The 13,918-nt window shown below is 45.0% G+C and overlaps 1 protein-coding gene across 4 annotated transcripts in view; it reads right to left on the reverse strand.

Moving 5' to 3' along the window:
- Positions 1-2,474: 2,474 nt before the first annotated feature.
- Positions 2,475-13,918, reverse strand: part of SLC35A5 (solute carrier family 35 member A5) — a 56,166-nt gene continuing 44,722 nt past the window's right edge. For 3 of the 4 annotated variants that reach the window (XM_069761673.1, XM_069761672.1, XM_069761674.1), the window contains 3 exons: positions 13,258-13,325; positions 12,013-12,760; positions 2,475-5,823 (listed from right to left, as the gene is read on the reverse strand). In XM_069761673.1, coding sequence (XP_069617774.1) covers positions 5,755-5,823; positions 12,013-12,760; positions 13,258-13,325 — 885 coding nt within the window. In that variant the 3' untranslated portion in view covers positions 2,475-5,754. The remainder of the gene's footprint in view (positions 5,824-12,012; positions 12,761-13,257; positions 13,326-13,918) is intronic. The other variant, XM_069761675.1, reaches the window with a different exon arrangement.

Genomic DNA, 13,918 nt, shown 5'->3' on the forward strand with positions numbered 1-13,918 from the left:
TGTTTGCCCTCTTCCTGATTTCTTTTGCATGTTTGTCACGCTTACATGTTTCAGATCACCAAAATTATTTATTATTAGACAAAGATAACCCAAGTAAACACAAAATACAGTTTTTAATTCAAGGTCTTTATTATTAAGGGAAAAAGAAATCCAAACCTACAGGGCCCTGTGTGAAAAAGTGATTGACCGTGACAACTCCGAGAGGTCTTAAAAGACCCCACAAGAACATAAAAAAAAACTGCAGACCTCACTCACCTCAGTCAACATCAAGTGTTTATGACTCCACCATAAGAAAGAGACTGGATAAAAATGGCCTGCATGGCAGAGTTCCAACATGAAAACCACTGCTGAGCAATAAAGAACATAAAGACTAGTCTCAGTTTTGCCAGAAAACATCTTGATAATCCCCAAGACTTTTGGGAGCATCTTTATAATCCTCAATACTTTTGGGAGCATAATATGTGGACTGACAAAAGTTTAACATTTTGAAAGGTGTACGTCGCATTGTATATGGCATAAAAGTAACACAGAATTTCAGAAAATGAACATTATACCAACAGTAAAATGTGGTGGTAGTGTGATGGTCTGGGGCTGTTTTGGTGCTTCTGGAACTGGAAGACTTACTGTTTTAAATGGAACCATGAATTCTACTGTTTACTAAAAAGTCCTGAAGGAGAATGTCCAGCCATCTGTTCATGACCTCAAGCTGAAGTGCACTTGGATGCTGCAGCAAGGCAATGATCCAAAGCACACCAGCAAGTCCACCTAAGAATGGCTTAAGAAAAACAAAATTAAGACTTTGGAGTGGCCTAGTGAAAGCCCTGACTTTAATCCAATTGAGATGCTGTGACATGACCTTAAAAAGGTGGTTCATGCTCAGACATCCTCCAATGTGGCTGAATTACAATAATTCAGCAAATGAGTGTTCCAAAATTACTAAAGAGCATTGCAAAAGACTCATTGCCAATTATCGCAAACACTTGATTACAGTGGTTGCTGCTAAGGGCGGCCCAACCAGTTATTAGTTTTAGGAGGCAATTACTTTCTCACACAGGGTCCTGTAGGTTTGGATTCCTTTTTTCCCATAATAATAAAGACCTTCATTTAAAAACTGCATTTTGTGTTTACTTGTGTTATCTTTGTCTAATATTTAAATTTGTTTGGCGATCTGAAACATTTAAAGGGAACCTGTCACCCCCAAATTCAAAGGTGAGCTAAGCCCACCAGCATCAGGGCCTTCTCTACAGCATTCTGGAATGCTGTAGATAAGCCCCCGATGTATCCTGAAAGAGGAGAAAAAGAGGTTAGATTATACTTACGCAGGAGTGGTCCCGGTCCGGTCCGATGGGCGTTGCGGTCCGGGGCCTCCCATCTTCTTACGATGACGTCCTCTTCTTGTATTCAAGCTGCGACTCCGGCGCCTGCGCACTGCTGTACTTTGCTCTGCCCTCATCAGGGCAGACACAGTATGCCTGCGCCGGAGCGCGAATACAAAAAGAGGACGTGATCGTAAGAAGATGGGAGGCCCAGACCACGACGCCCATCGGACCGGACCACAGCGGGACCACCCCTGGGGGAGTATAATCTAACATCTTTCTCTCATCTTTCAGGATACATCGGGGGCTTATCTACAGCATTCTGGAATGCTGGTGTGCCCTGATGCTGGTGGGCTTAGCTCACCTTCGATTTGGGAATTGACCGGTTCCCTTTAAGTGTGACAAACATGCAAAAGAATAGGAAGTGGAAAACATTTTAATCACATACCATAAGATCATAAAAGATCTTTGGGAACTTTTTTTAAAATGTTATTATTCAATTTTCCCACAGTAACTGACATCCATGAGAGTCAAGAGTTACAGAGAAAAACGGCACACCACTGTGCCCCATGTCATGGATAGAGTTGATCTGGGTCTGCTAGGGCAATTAGGAAACCACAAGCATATAGAGGATTTGCCTTTTTAATCTGTACGTTTCCCATTGTTGTGGGGTGGATCCTCTCCCTTACTGGTGATATTGTGGGAATGGGAAAATTACATTTTCTCTTGCAATGTCCACCTGAGTCTACTACATCTGCATTCCTGAATCCCTGGCAGATACAGTTCTGCATCACCTAACAGCTATTCTAGTACAATCCAACAATGGCAAATTGTATTACGGCCCCGGCAGCACGCCAACTAAGCACCCTTTCTAGAGCAATAGGGGTTACACTTAATTCCATGCAAACTGTATTTCTCAGAGAGCTATCTAACCTTCGAAATAGAAAAAAAAAGTGGTAATAAACCGTTTCTGTCTATTACCCAGGGTCTCCAGGTGTGTCTGGAGCAGGTACAGTCAGGAACCGAACCCGCGTCTGCTAGAATACAGGAACTTTAACCCTGCACTGTAAATTTACCGTGAATAGTTCATTATCAGGTTACTATCAAGATACTCATTCTTTGGTTTCATCACAAGTAGGACAAATATTATTCAAAGGGTCTTGACAATTTGCTTTATTAGAATTAGATTTAGAGACAATCGATCCGAGATAGTTTCGGTGTCTGTGCATAATTTATAACACAATAAAGCCAGTTAGAGTTAAAGAGGAGCCATCACCTCTGCTAAGCAAATAATTGTTATTCGCGATGAATCAATAAATCCGGAGCATATTTTCTTACAAGTCTACATTGTACCGTTCCTCTGTAGTTCCTCCTAAATATGAAAGACCAATGTGAAAACTGCTAAGAGTTGTTATGAGTTTGTTTAAGAGTGTTAAGAGTTGGGGGAATGTCCCTAAGCATTGACACTAACCAATCACTGCTGGCCATGTCAGAACACTTTTACACAAACCCTTATTTTCTTTGTTCATGGGGCAACGCCCAGTTGTCAAGGTTATGGATTTACAGAGGAATGGCAAAGAGTAACAGAAAGTTGTTCAAGAATTGTTATTTCATGGTGAAAATAAGTAATTGCTGAATCAAGAAAGACATGGAAGGTCATCTATAACTAGTGAGTGCTGTATAGTGCCAAGACCTGTCACATGCCATTATGTTCTGACCAACTGTGAGCAGCACCAACTGCAAAAAGGGAGGACATACAGTATGGAACTACCAAGCCCGATGTCCTCAGCATCAACCATCCATGCAGTTCAGGCTCCATCAACCTCCTGGCATCACACAAAACCCCAAAACAGAGCAGCACCTTCAAGCTGAAGTTGTATAAAACATCCTACCCTGCCTGTGTTCTTGGATCCCAGGCAGCTGATGCAATACTGTATCTAAAAGCCATTTACACCAGAAACCATGTCAAATTGTAGCATTTCGCCGGCAGCATTGGAAGTATGCTGGAGCAATGCTGGTGCCACTTTCCATTCCACATAACCTTTGCTCCTCTTGCCTACTCACATTTCTCGTCATCTAAACATAAAAAGATAAACCCAATATTTTAGAGACAACCAATTGCCAATTGCGATCAATGTCTTGGAATTCGACATTACAACCTCGATTCATCATTTGAGGGGTTTTTAAGTAATTTTCCTTGTTTTGTGGTATTAGTTGCCATATTTCGGGCAAAATTCTTCTAAATATTGCACATAATTCATGAATTAGCCGCAAAGTCAAAAGTGTTTTTTGTTTTTTTTTGTCTTGAACTGTCTGAAATGCCACTCCTTTGTAAAATGGTACAAAAATTGCACCAAAATCCTGGTGTACTCAAAAATACATTAGTGGGTAACAGGAGTGGAGCTGTGCTAAATTTTATGACATTTAAAAAGTTGCCATTAATGAATCAGACAATAAACCGAAAGGTGCAAATAATAGAATAATGAATCAGGTGCAAACAAGAAAAGGCACAAAACACACAAAAGTAGACACAAAAACTAGACAATGGCAATGATGAATCAGGACCTACGTGTGTAGGATATTGGGGAATGAGACCCGTACTGTGCATATGAAGAGGCATTATGGCAGCGTTCCGCTGAGTGGGTAGGACAGAACCATACCACCTTTAGTCAACCACTACAATGGAGCGATCAAGGAAGGAGAACCAGAAAGCAAGAAGATGAAAGCATGCATACAAAGTGCACGGAGACGCACTCACAGAGCGCACATTACATTGACACATGTAGTAATCTAAATTATATTTGTGAAAACGTTTCTTTTTTTAAATTGTGCGCCAACTTTATTATTCTAATTGTATGCTTCCATCTATTGAGATGTAACTTCTGGAACAATTTCAAAAATTTCCTGCAAGGTAGATAGGCTACTCGGAAAAGACTAAGGCACTCATGTAACAATATCTTTTAGAACCATGTTTGATGAGCAGTATTATTCTAGTCAAAAAGTACAACCTTTAATAGGCATCCAAAGGATAAGAACTGCCTGATGGGCAAGAGTCCCAAAGGAGGCACCCGCATCAATGACGGGAATACCAGCCTGCGAACCTCTCTCTATTTCTATAGGAGTTAAAGGGATTGTCCACTTTATTTTTATAGATGTGTTGGGGAGAAGATTTTATGGCACTTTTTAATAAAGATGTATTATGGATTCTTTTCTTACTTTTCGTAATACACCCTCCCCCAAAGACTGCACCACGCTCCTGTTTCCAAAGGGAAACATGACCAGACCTTCCATCAGCATCCTCCAACCAGAAAAAAAAAAAAAGCATTCTTATGCAATGGGTTGCTTCTAATAGGATGGCTGATAGACGGTCTGGTCACATGCCATCAGAAGCCATTTTGAAAAGAGGGGAGTTGTAAAAGAGAACCTGCCATGTAAAATAAAATAAAATACACTATTTAACCTGCTGCTATGCGGCTAATCTACAGGTTAATACAGTTCAAAGTGGCCAGGCAGGAAATTAATTTTATTCCTCCCGGCAGGCTCAGGCTTTCAGCCATACAGGTGCATCCAGAGCGGTTTCAGGTGCTCAGAATTAGAGCCGTCTGTCAGGAGCTCCTGACTATATACAGAGCGGTGACTGAAGCCGCGCCGGCCGCACACCTCTGACTCAAAGCCCAAGCCTGTAGGGCGGAATAAAGTTAATTTCCTCCTGGCAGCAGGGCTCTCAGTGCAGGTGCCTGGCATCTTCAAAACGCTATTAACCTCCAGATTAACCCCATATCTGCAGGTTAATAGCATTTTTTTTTCTCCTTGCAGAAGGAGAACCCGTAATACTCATTAGTAAATAGCACAAAATTGTATTCACATTCGTCAAAATAAAGATAACACTAACCCCTTCAATGAACGAGCCAAAATTTGCTCGGTCTCTTGACTTACGTTTCCCCAAAAGGGGAAAGATCAAGAGATGAGACTCAAAGAAATGTAAGCCCCTTTAAGGCCACGATCACACACATTGCACTGCAACCACACATTCAGGCTCAAGATTACACCTCCCAAAGCACGTTCAGCCCGATACAGTAACACTCAGCAGCGCTAAACAGTTGCAGTGACTGGATCAAAAGAAGACCTCTGATAACTAAGAATCGGGGGAGTAACTTCAGGGTCAAGAAACGTCAATACACCAAAGATTATATGTGACAAGATACCGTACTTAAAATATTTTTACATTATTTTTCACATTTTGCTTCCCAATTCCACTCTTAATAGAATACCCGTCCCAAATAAATATTGCTCATCTTGTGCAAACCCCTGTATTTTCTCCATGAAAATAGTTATGTTGGGGGGAGTCAATTTTTTAAACCAGTTTCCAAAATACAGTACAGTGCATCAGTAATTTTGGCCCCCAATTTTTCTTTTGACGTCTGCGCTACCAAATGGGTTAAAAAATGTCTTCATCAGTCTCTGAGTCGTCACTTGTTCTGGTTAACTTTTCAAGCTCTTCCCCATCCTACAGGTAAAGAAAAAAAAAAACCAACACATTACAACACCAAATATGGAACTTCAGTGGGTAGATCCAGCCAAAAATTGTTTGTATAGCTGGCAATGAACATATTTATTTGCAGACCACACAATATTTTAAAATGTCGAGCTAGTTCTCATAGGACTCCACAAGGACAATTGTTACAGAGACAGCTGCAGGGAGCCAACCATCAGAGACCTTCAGGGTCCCCATAGAGAAGGCAGAGATAGTCCATTTCCATTTCTGCCTTCCATCTTGATACCTATACCAAGCGCTTCCTCCTTCCATCCTAGTGATCATGTGATCGCTGGGTATCGGGAGGGAGCAGTAGCTTTGCAGGCTAGTAAGGTGGTTTAATTTGTCCTGCAAACCAAGTCTAATAAGCCAATCCAAATTACAGTGAAAATCAGCAATAATTAAAAACTATTTTGTAATTACTGATATACCATCCAAAAGATCTGTTATGAGCTTGTGTGGGGCCACAGTGTGCAAAGTAAATCCTTAAAATAAATTAATGAAGAAAAAGTTGGGAAAAACAAATAAAATACATACAAAGGAGAAAGCAGCCTACAGTCCAAACTGATGTTTCTAGCCAAGCCCTTGATGAAAGAAAAGCAAAAAAAACAAACTACCGTAAGTGCGATGTATACAAATAGTGGTTGAAGAAAGGGAAACACCATTTCAAATATATTTTAGTGGCATTTTTTGTGGACTCATTTTCCACAGATATCTACAAAAACTAATAAAAACTCCAAAAATAAAAATTACCATATATACTCGTGTATAAATAGAGTTTTTCAGCACATTTTTTTGATGAAAGTGCACCCCTCGGCTTATACATGAGTCCTTGTGACAAGATGGTGGGGGAGGGGGAGCGGCGGAGCAGCGGGTCACAGGAGGCAGGAGCCGCGGCTGTACCTGTGCCCGCTGCTAAAGAGAAATGAATAGTCACTGCACTAGCAATGAATATTCACTTCTCCTTCACTTCTCCTATAGCATGCACAGTTACAACCGCAGCCATCAGCTTCCAACAGCTGCCGGGCTATCAGGAGTGCCAGCTCATTAAGGTAATTAATATTCACCTCTCTCTACTCCCATAGGCGTGGACAGAGGTGAATATTCATTGGCTTAATGAGCTGGGACACGTGATCGCCTGGCCACAGGAGCTGCTGGCACCGGAACAAGATGCTGCAAGGAAGGTAAGTAGGATGTTTTGTTTTTTGTTTTAATGCTTTCCTCATGGGGGCCACACATACAAGGATAGGGATGAGGAGCCATACATACAAAAATAGGGATGAGGAGCCATGCATGCAAGGATAGGGATAAGGAGCCATGCAGACAAGGATGGGGAATAAGGAGCAATGAAGACAAGGATGGGGATGAGGGGACAATGCATAGCTAGCTTATACTCGAGTCAATACGTTTTCGTGGCAAAATTAGGTGCCTCTGCTTATACACGAGTATATATGGTACATGAAAATTATTTGAACACACAGACAAGAAAACTACAAAAAAATTAATCAAATTAGCTTTTGAGAGCCATCATAGATGTGATAAGGACTAAAACACAACCAGACTGCTCTAGTATAAAGGGGTCTTAACTATACAGCCAGTCTGACGCTATAGGTGGCGATCCAGACTGCTGTTATAGGGAGTGATCCAGACTACACAGAAAAACTACTGTTATAGGGGGCAATCCAAACTACACAGCCAGACTGCTGTTATACTGGGGAATCCAGACTACATAGGCAGACTGCTGTTATAGGGAATAATCCAGACTACACAGCCAGACTGCTGTTATAGGGAATAATCCAAACTACACAGCCAGACTGCTGTTATATGGAACTAGCTATTGAACCCGTTCTACGCCCGGGTGGCGAGCATTTATTGGTATATGGTCTCCATCATGTGCTGCTGCCATCCTGCGCCCGTTCTGTCATGCGCTGCTGCCATCCTGCGCCCGTTCTGTCATGCGCTGCTGCCATCCTGCGCCCGTTCTGTCATGCGCTGCTGCCATCCTGCGCCCGTTCTGTCATGCGCTGCTGCCATCCTGCGCCCGTTCTGTCATGCGCTGCTGCCATCCTGCGCCCGTTCTGTCATGTGCTGCTCCCATCCTGCGCCCGTTCTGTCATGTGCTGCTCCCATCCTGCGCCCGTTCTGTCATGTGCTGCTCCCATCCTGCGCCCCCATTCTGTCATGCGCTGCTGCCATCCTGCGCCCGTTCTGTCATGTGCTGCTCCCATCCTGCTGCCATCCTGCGCCCGTTCTGTCATGAGCTGCTGCCATCCTGAGCCCGTTCTGTCATGAGCTGCTGCCATCCTGCGCCCGTTCTGTCATGCGCTGCTGCCATCCTGCGCCCGTTCTGTCATGCGCTGCTGCCATCCTGCGCCGTTCTGTCATGCGCTGCTGCCATCCTGCGCCCGTTCTGTCATGTGCTGCTGCCATCCTGCGCCCGTTCTGTCATGTGCTGCTGCCATCCTGCGCCCGTTCTGTCATGTGCTGCTGCCATCCTGTGCCCGTTCTGTCATGTGCTGCTGCCATCCTGCGCCCGTTCTGTCATGCGCTGCTCCCATCCTGCGCCCCCATTCTGTCATGCGCTGCTGCCATCCTGCGCCCGTTCTGTCATGTGCTGCTCCCATCCTGCTGCCATCCTGCGCCCGTTATGTCATGCGCTGCTGCCATCCTGCGCCCGTTCTGTCATGTGCTGCTGCCATCCTGCGCCCGTTCTGTCATGTGCTGCTGCCATCCTGCGCCCGTTCTGTCATGTGCTGCTGCCATCCTGCGCCCGTTCTGTCATGTGCTGCTGCCATCCTGCGCCCGTTCTGTCATGCGCTGCTCCCATCCTGCGCCCCCATTCTGTCATGCGCTGCTGCCATCCTGCGCCCGTTCTGTCATGTGCTGCTCCCATCCTGCTGCCATCCTGCGCCCGTTATGTCATGCGCTGCTGCCATCCTGCGCCCGTTCTGTCATGTGCTGCTGCCATCCTGCGCCCGTTCTGTCATGTGCTGCTGCCATCCTGCGCCCGTTCTGTCATGTGCTGCTGCCATCCTGCGCCCGTTCTGTCATGCGCTGCTGCCATCCTGCGCCCGTTCTGTCATGTGCTGCTGCCATCCTGCGCCCGTTCTGTCATGTGCTGCTGCCATCCTGCGCCCGTTCTGTCATGTGGTGCTGCCATCCTGCGCCCGTTCTGTCATGTGCTGCTGCCATCCTGCGCCCGTTCTGTCATGTGGTGCTGCCATCCTGCGCCCGTTCTGTCATGTGCTGCTGCCATCCTGCGCCCGTTCTGTCATGTGCTGCTGCCATCCTGCGCCCATTCTGTCATGCGCAGCTGCCATCCTGCGCCCGTTCTGTCATGCGCAGCTGCCATCCTGCGCCCGTTCTGTCATGGGCAGCTGCCATCCTGCGCCCGTTATGTCATGCGCTGCTGCCATCCTGCGCCCATTCTGTCATGTGCTGCTGCCATTCTGCGCCCATTCTGTCATGTGCTGCTGCCATTCTGCGCCCGTTCTGTCATGTGCTGCTGCCATCCTGCGCCCGTTCTGTCATGTGCTGCTGCCATCCTGCGCCCGTTCTGTCATGCGCAGCTGCCATCCTGCGCCCGTTCTGTCATGTGCTGCTGCCATCCTGCGCCCGTTCTGTCATGTGCTGCTGCCATCCTGCGCCCGTTCTGTCATGTGCTGCTGCCATCCTGCGCCCGTTCTGTCATGCTCTGCTGCCATCCTGCGCCCGTTCTGTCATGTGCTGCTGCCATCCTGCGCCACTATTGTATTATATGCCCCCGTATGCTGCTGCCATATAAAAAAAAAAAATACCATACTCACCTATCATCCGGCTCCACTGCAGGTGTGTCTTCAAGAAAATGGCGCCGGAAAGCGCGGACTGCGCAGGCGCCGATTCCGGCAGCAGGAATCGGCGCCTGCGCAGTACGCGCTTTCCGGCGCCATTTTATTGAAGACACTGCCGGAAAGCGCGTACTGCGCAGGCGCCGATTACGGCACCAGGAGGAGAAAAACAATGGCGCCGGAACTGGCGTAAGTAAAAACTTTCTGTGCCGGGCGCACATATGGCGCCCCCATGCTCCCGACCCCTGCTCTCGGCGGCATCTCCCCGTACTCCCGACGGCATCTCCCCGTACTCCCGACGGCATCTCCCCGTACTCCCGACCCCCTGCTCTCGGCGGCATCTATGATGTAACGCTGGGAGCGTCGCGCCTGCGCAGTCTATTAAGGCTTCGGACAGAGTGACGCTCCCAGCGTTATATTATAGATAATCCAAACTACACAGCCAGACTGCTGTTATAGGGAATAATCCAGACTACATAGGCAGACTGCTGTTATAGGGAATAATCCAGACTACACAGCCAGACTGCTGTTATAGGGAATAATCCAGACTACATAGGCAGACTGCTGTTATAGGGAATAATCCAGACTACACAGCCAGACTGCTGTTATAGGGAATAATCCAGACTACATAGGCAGACTGCTGTTATAGGGAATAATCCAGACTACATAGGCAGACTGCTGTTATAGGGAATAATCCAGACTACACAGCCAGACTGCTGTTATAGGGAATAATCCAGACTACATAGGCAGACTGCTGTTATAGGGAATAATCCAGACTACATAAGCAGACTGCTGTTATAGGGAATAATCCAAACTACACAGCCAGACTGCTGTTATACTGGGGAATCCAGACTACATAGGCAGACTGCTTGTTATAGGGAATAATCCAGACTACACAGCCAGACTGCTGTTATACTGGGGAATCCAGACTACATAGGCAGACTGCTTGTTATAGGGAATAATCCAGACTACACAGCCAGACTGCTGTTATACTGGGGAATCCAGACTACATAGGCAGACTGCTTGTTATAGGGAATAATCCAGACTACACAGCCAGACTACTGTTATAGGGAATAATCCAAACTACACTGCCAGGCTGCTGTTATAGGGAATAATCCAGACTACACAGCCAGACTGCTGTTATAGGGAATAATCCAAACTACACTGCCAGACTGCTGTTATAGGGAATAATCCAGACTACACAGCCAGACTGCTGTTATAGGGAATAATCCAAACTACACAGCCAGACTGCTGTTATACTGGGGAATCCAGACTACATAGGCAGACTGCTGTTATAGGGAATAATCCAAACTACACTGCCAGACTGCTGTTATAGGGAATAATCCAGACTACACAGCCAGACTGCTGTTATAGGGAATAATCCAGACTACACAGCCAGACTGCTGTTATAGGGAATAATCCAGACTACACAGCCAGACTGCTGTTATAGGGAATAATCCAGACTACACTGCCAGACTGCTGTTATAGGGAATAATCCAAACCACACAGCCAGACTGCTGTTATAGGGAATAATCCAGACTACACAGCCAGACTGCTGTTATAGGGAATAATCCAGACTACACAGCCAGACTGCTGTTATAGGGAATAATCCAGACTACACTGCCAGACTGCTGTTATAGGGAATAATCCAGAGTATACTGCCAGACTGCTGTTATACTGGGTGATCCAGACTACACAGCCAGATTGCGGTTATACTAGGCGATCCAGACTACATAGGCAGACTGCTGTTATACTGGGCGATCCAGACTACATAGGCAGACTGCTGTTATACTGGGCGATCCAGACTACATAGGCAGACTGCTGATATAGGGAATAATCCAGACTACACAGCCAGACTGCTGTTATACTGGGCGATCCAGACTACATAGGCAGACTGCTGATATAGGGAATAATCCAGACTACATAGGCAGACTGCTGTTATACTGGGCGATCCAGACTACACAGCCAGACTGCTGTTATACTGGGCGATCCAGACTACACAGCCAGACTACTAGTGTGGGAAAGTTTCAGACTTTACAGCCAGACAATAGACTCCCGTGGATCAATAAACCAACAGAGTAAATGTGCTCAGCTCAGGAATGTACAGACCCACAGACTGTGTTGCGCCATTTGTTTGCCCACTTTTAGCTTTATAGTTTCTGTGACCAGTGGGGATCTTCGTGAATAAGAGGGGCTACTTCACACAGAAAAATAACCTAACAGTTAAGTAACATGTTACCTGGCATAAGTATTTAACTGCAATATTGTATGGATATTTATAATTTTGTCATGTTAAAAAGTTGCATAAACAAAAGTGAAAAAAAAAAATACTTACACCACAAGATTGTTCCCAAACATCTCCATCTACTATTTTTAACTTTTCCCGCTGTGGAGGGCCTTTGGATTCTATTATTCGGCTTGCATTGTAAATATATATGGAGAGAAGAACAACAGGAGCGTGGAGAAAGAATTCCAGAGAGGGCTTAAAATTGAATACAAAAAATGACACAATTGTAATTATAACGGCTGTCACTTGTGCTGTGAGGACGTGAAACATATTGTCTCTGAATTTTAGTATAAAAGCCACTGACAACCCAACAAATGCAGTTGCAAAAATGAGAGCAATTGAAAATCCATTATGGCCATAAAAAAACCCACAGGACTTTATTTTGTCGAAGTGCTCACTGTGAAGAGACAACGTGAGTCCATTGAACAAAACGCCAAACATGTAAAGCTTGCTGTTTTGAATAAAAATGCTCTCAGAAATCTGGTCCCCTTCTTTCAGGATTTTCTCATTGTAGATGTTTGCCAGAGCTGATATAAAACATTGCAGTAAAATCAGAAAGTGTCCAAATCCAAGAGGGATAAATTTCAATGTCTTCTGTATTGCAGGATTGCTGCTTTCATGACTCTCGGCATCAGACTTTGCCACAAAAATGCAACTGTTGGATGGTTTGGAATGGAAAATGTGGTGAACTTCATGGACTGAGACTTCTTTGTGAGTCCCATTCTGGGATGTGAGACCCATTATGGATAGGAATAGTATTAGGAGGGATGCCCACTGAATATAAGAAAGGTGTCGCCTGGAGGAGGGGAAAAAAAGGCCAAAAATATCAGGTTTTCAAAAAAAAAAAAAAAAACATTTTTTTTAAAGGAAGAGAACATGCTTAAAAAAAGAACCTTTATTTTCATTTTAGAGATCATCAAAGACAAATACAATAACGTTTTAGGGGCTAATTCATTAAGACTGGAGTTATGCATGCCAGTCTTAATGAGGGACTCAATTAGAGACTGGAGTAGCACTTCAGGCATTAACACCGGCGCATTTGCTGAATTTGATGGGTGGACCTATCCTTGCCCTGTCCAACTCAAGCTCGTCTACAGCTACACCCATTATGGCAGCTGCTTCAACCTGGTGGAAATGAAAAGTGATGCCAAAACATTGCGACTTTTCAATGTGTTTTATGCTAGTTTTCTGGGATAAAAGCTTTTATGTTTTAAATTTGTGTAGGTCATCCAGTAAATAAGAGAAATATAAAATGGCCAGAGTAATATCTACAGTACATTGAAGGTTACATACTTTAATACGATCCTGAAGAAGAACGCAGTTGTAATGATAACAAAATTGGACAACAAGACCGCCATAGCCTAAAAGGAGAAGGCAAAAAGAAAAACATTTAGAAAAAAAAAATGAAAATCAAGTAATGCAAAATATTTTCACTCAATCTTCAGGTAAGCCAAAAAAGAAAAAAATAGCATAAAAGGTACGGTAGTTTGTATAAAAAAGTCTTCCAATGTAAAGTACAATTCAAGAAGTTGTCCACTACTTGGACAGCCCTCTCTCATACCCAACTCTTGGCCCCGATAAAATAAAAAAGCTTATACTCCCCTCCTGTACTGGCGCCATTCCAGTGGTGTCAGGACTCATGTTCCGGGGCTCTCGTACAGTTGGTATGACACGTGAGCCTGGCGTCAATGTCCCCGCCTTCGGACAACTAAACATCCAAGAAAAAGTCAGGGCTGCAGCCATCTATCACTTCCTCTTGATGTTCAGTTCGTTAAAAGGCGGGGGACGCAAGCACTGATCGTGCCAGGCTCACGTGTCACAACCACACGAAAACCCAGGGACCGCGAGTGATGACACCGCTGAACTGGCACCGGCATGGGAGGAGAGTAGAAGCTTTTTATTGGCGCCAATCATATAGATCAAGAAGGGGTTGTCCTAGTAGTGGACAACCCAT

Source organism: Ranitomeya imitator, chromosome 3 (genome assembly GCF_032444005.1).
Source record: "Ranitomeya imitator isolate aRanImi1 chromosome 3, aRanImi1.pri, whole genome shotgun sequence".
In the NCBI taxonomy this organism is placed as follows: Eukaryota; Metazoa; Chordata; class Amphibia; order Anura; family Dendrobatidae; genus Ranitomeya; species Ranitomeya imitator.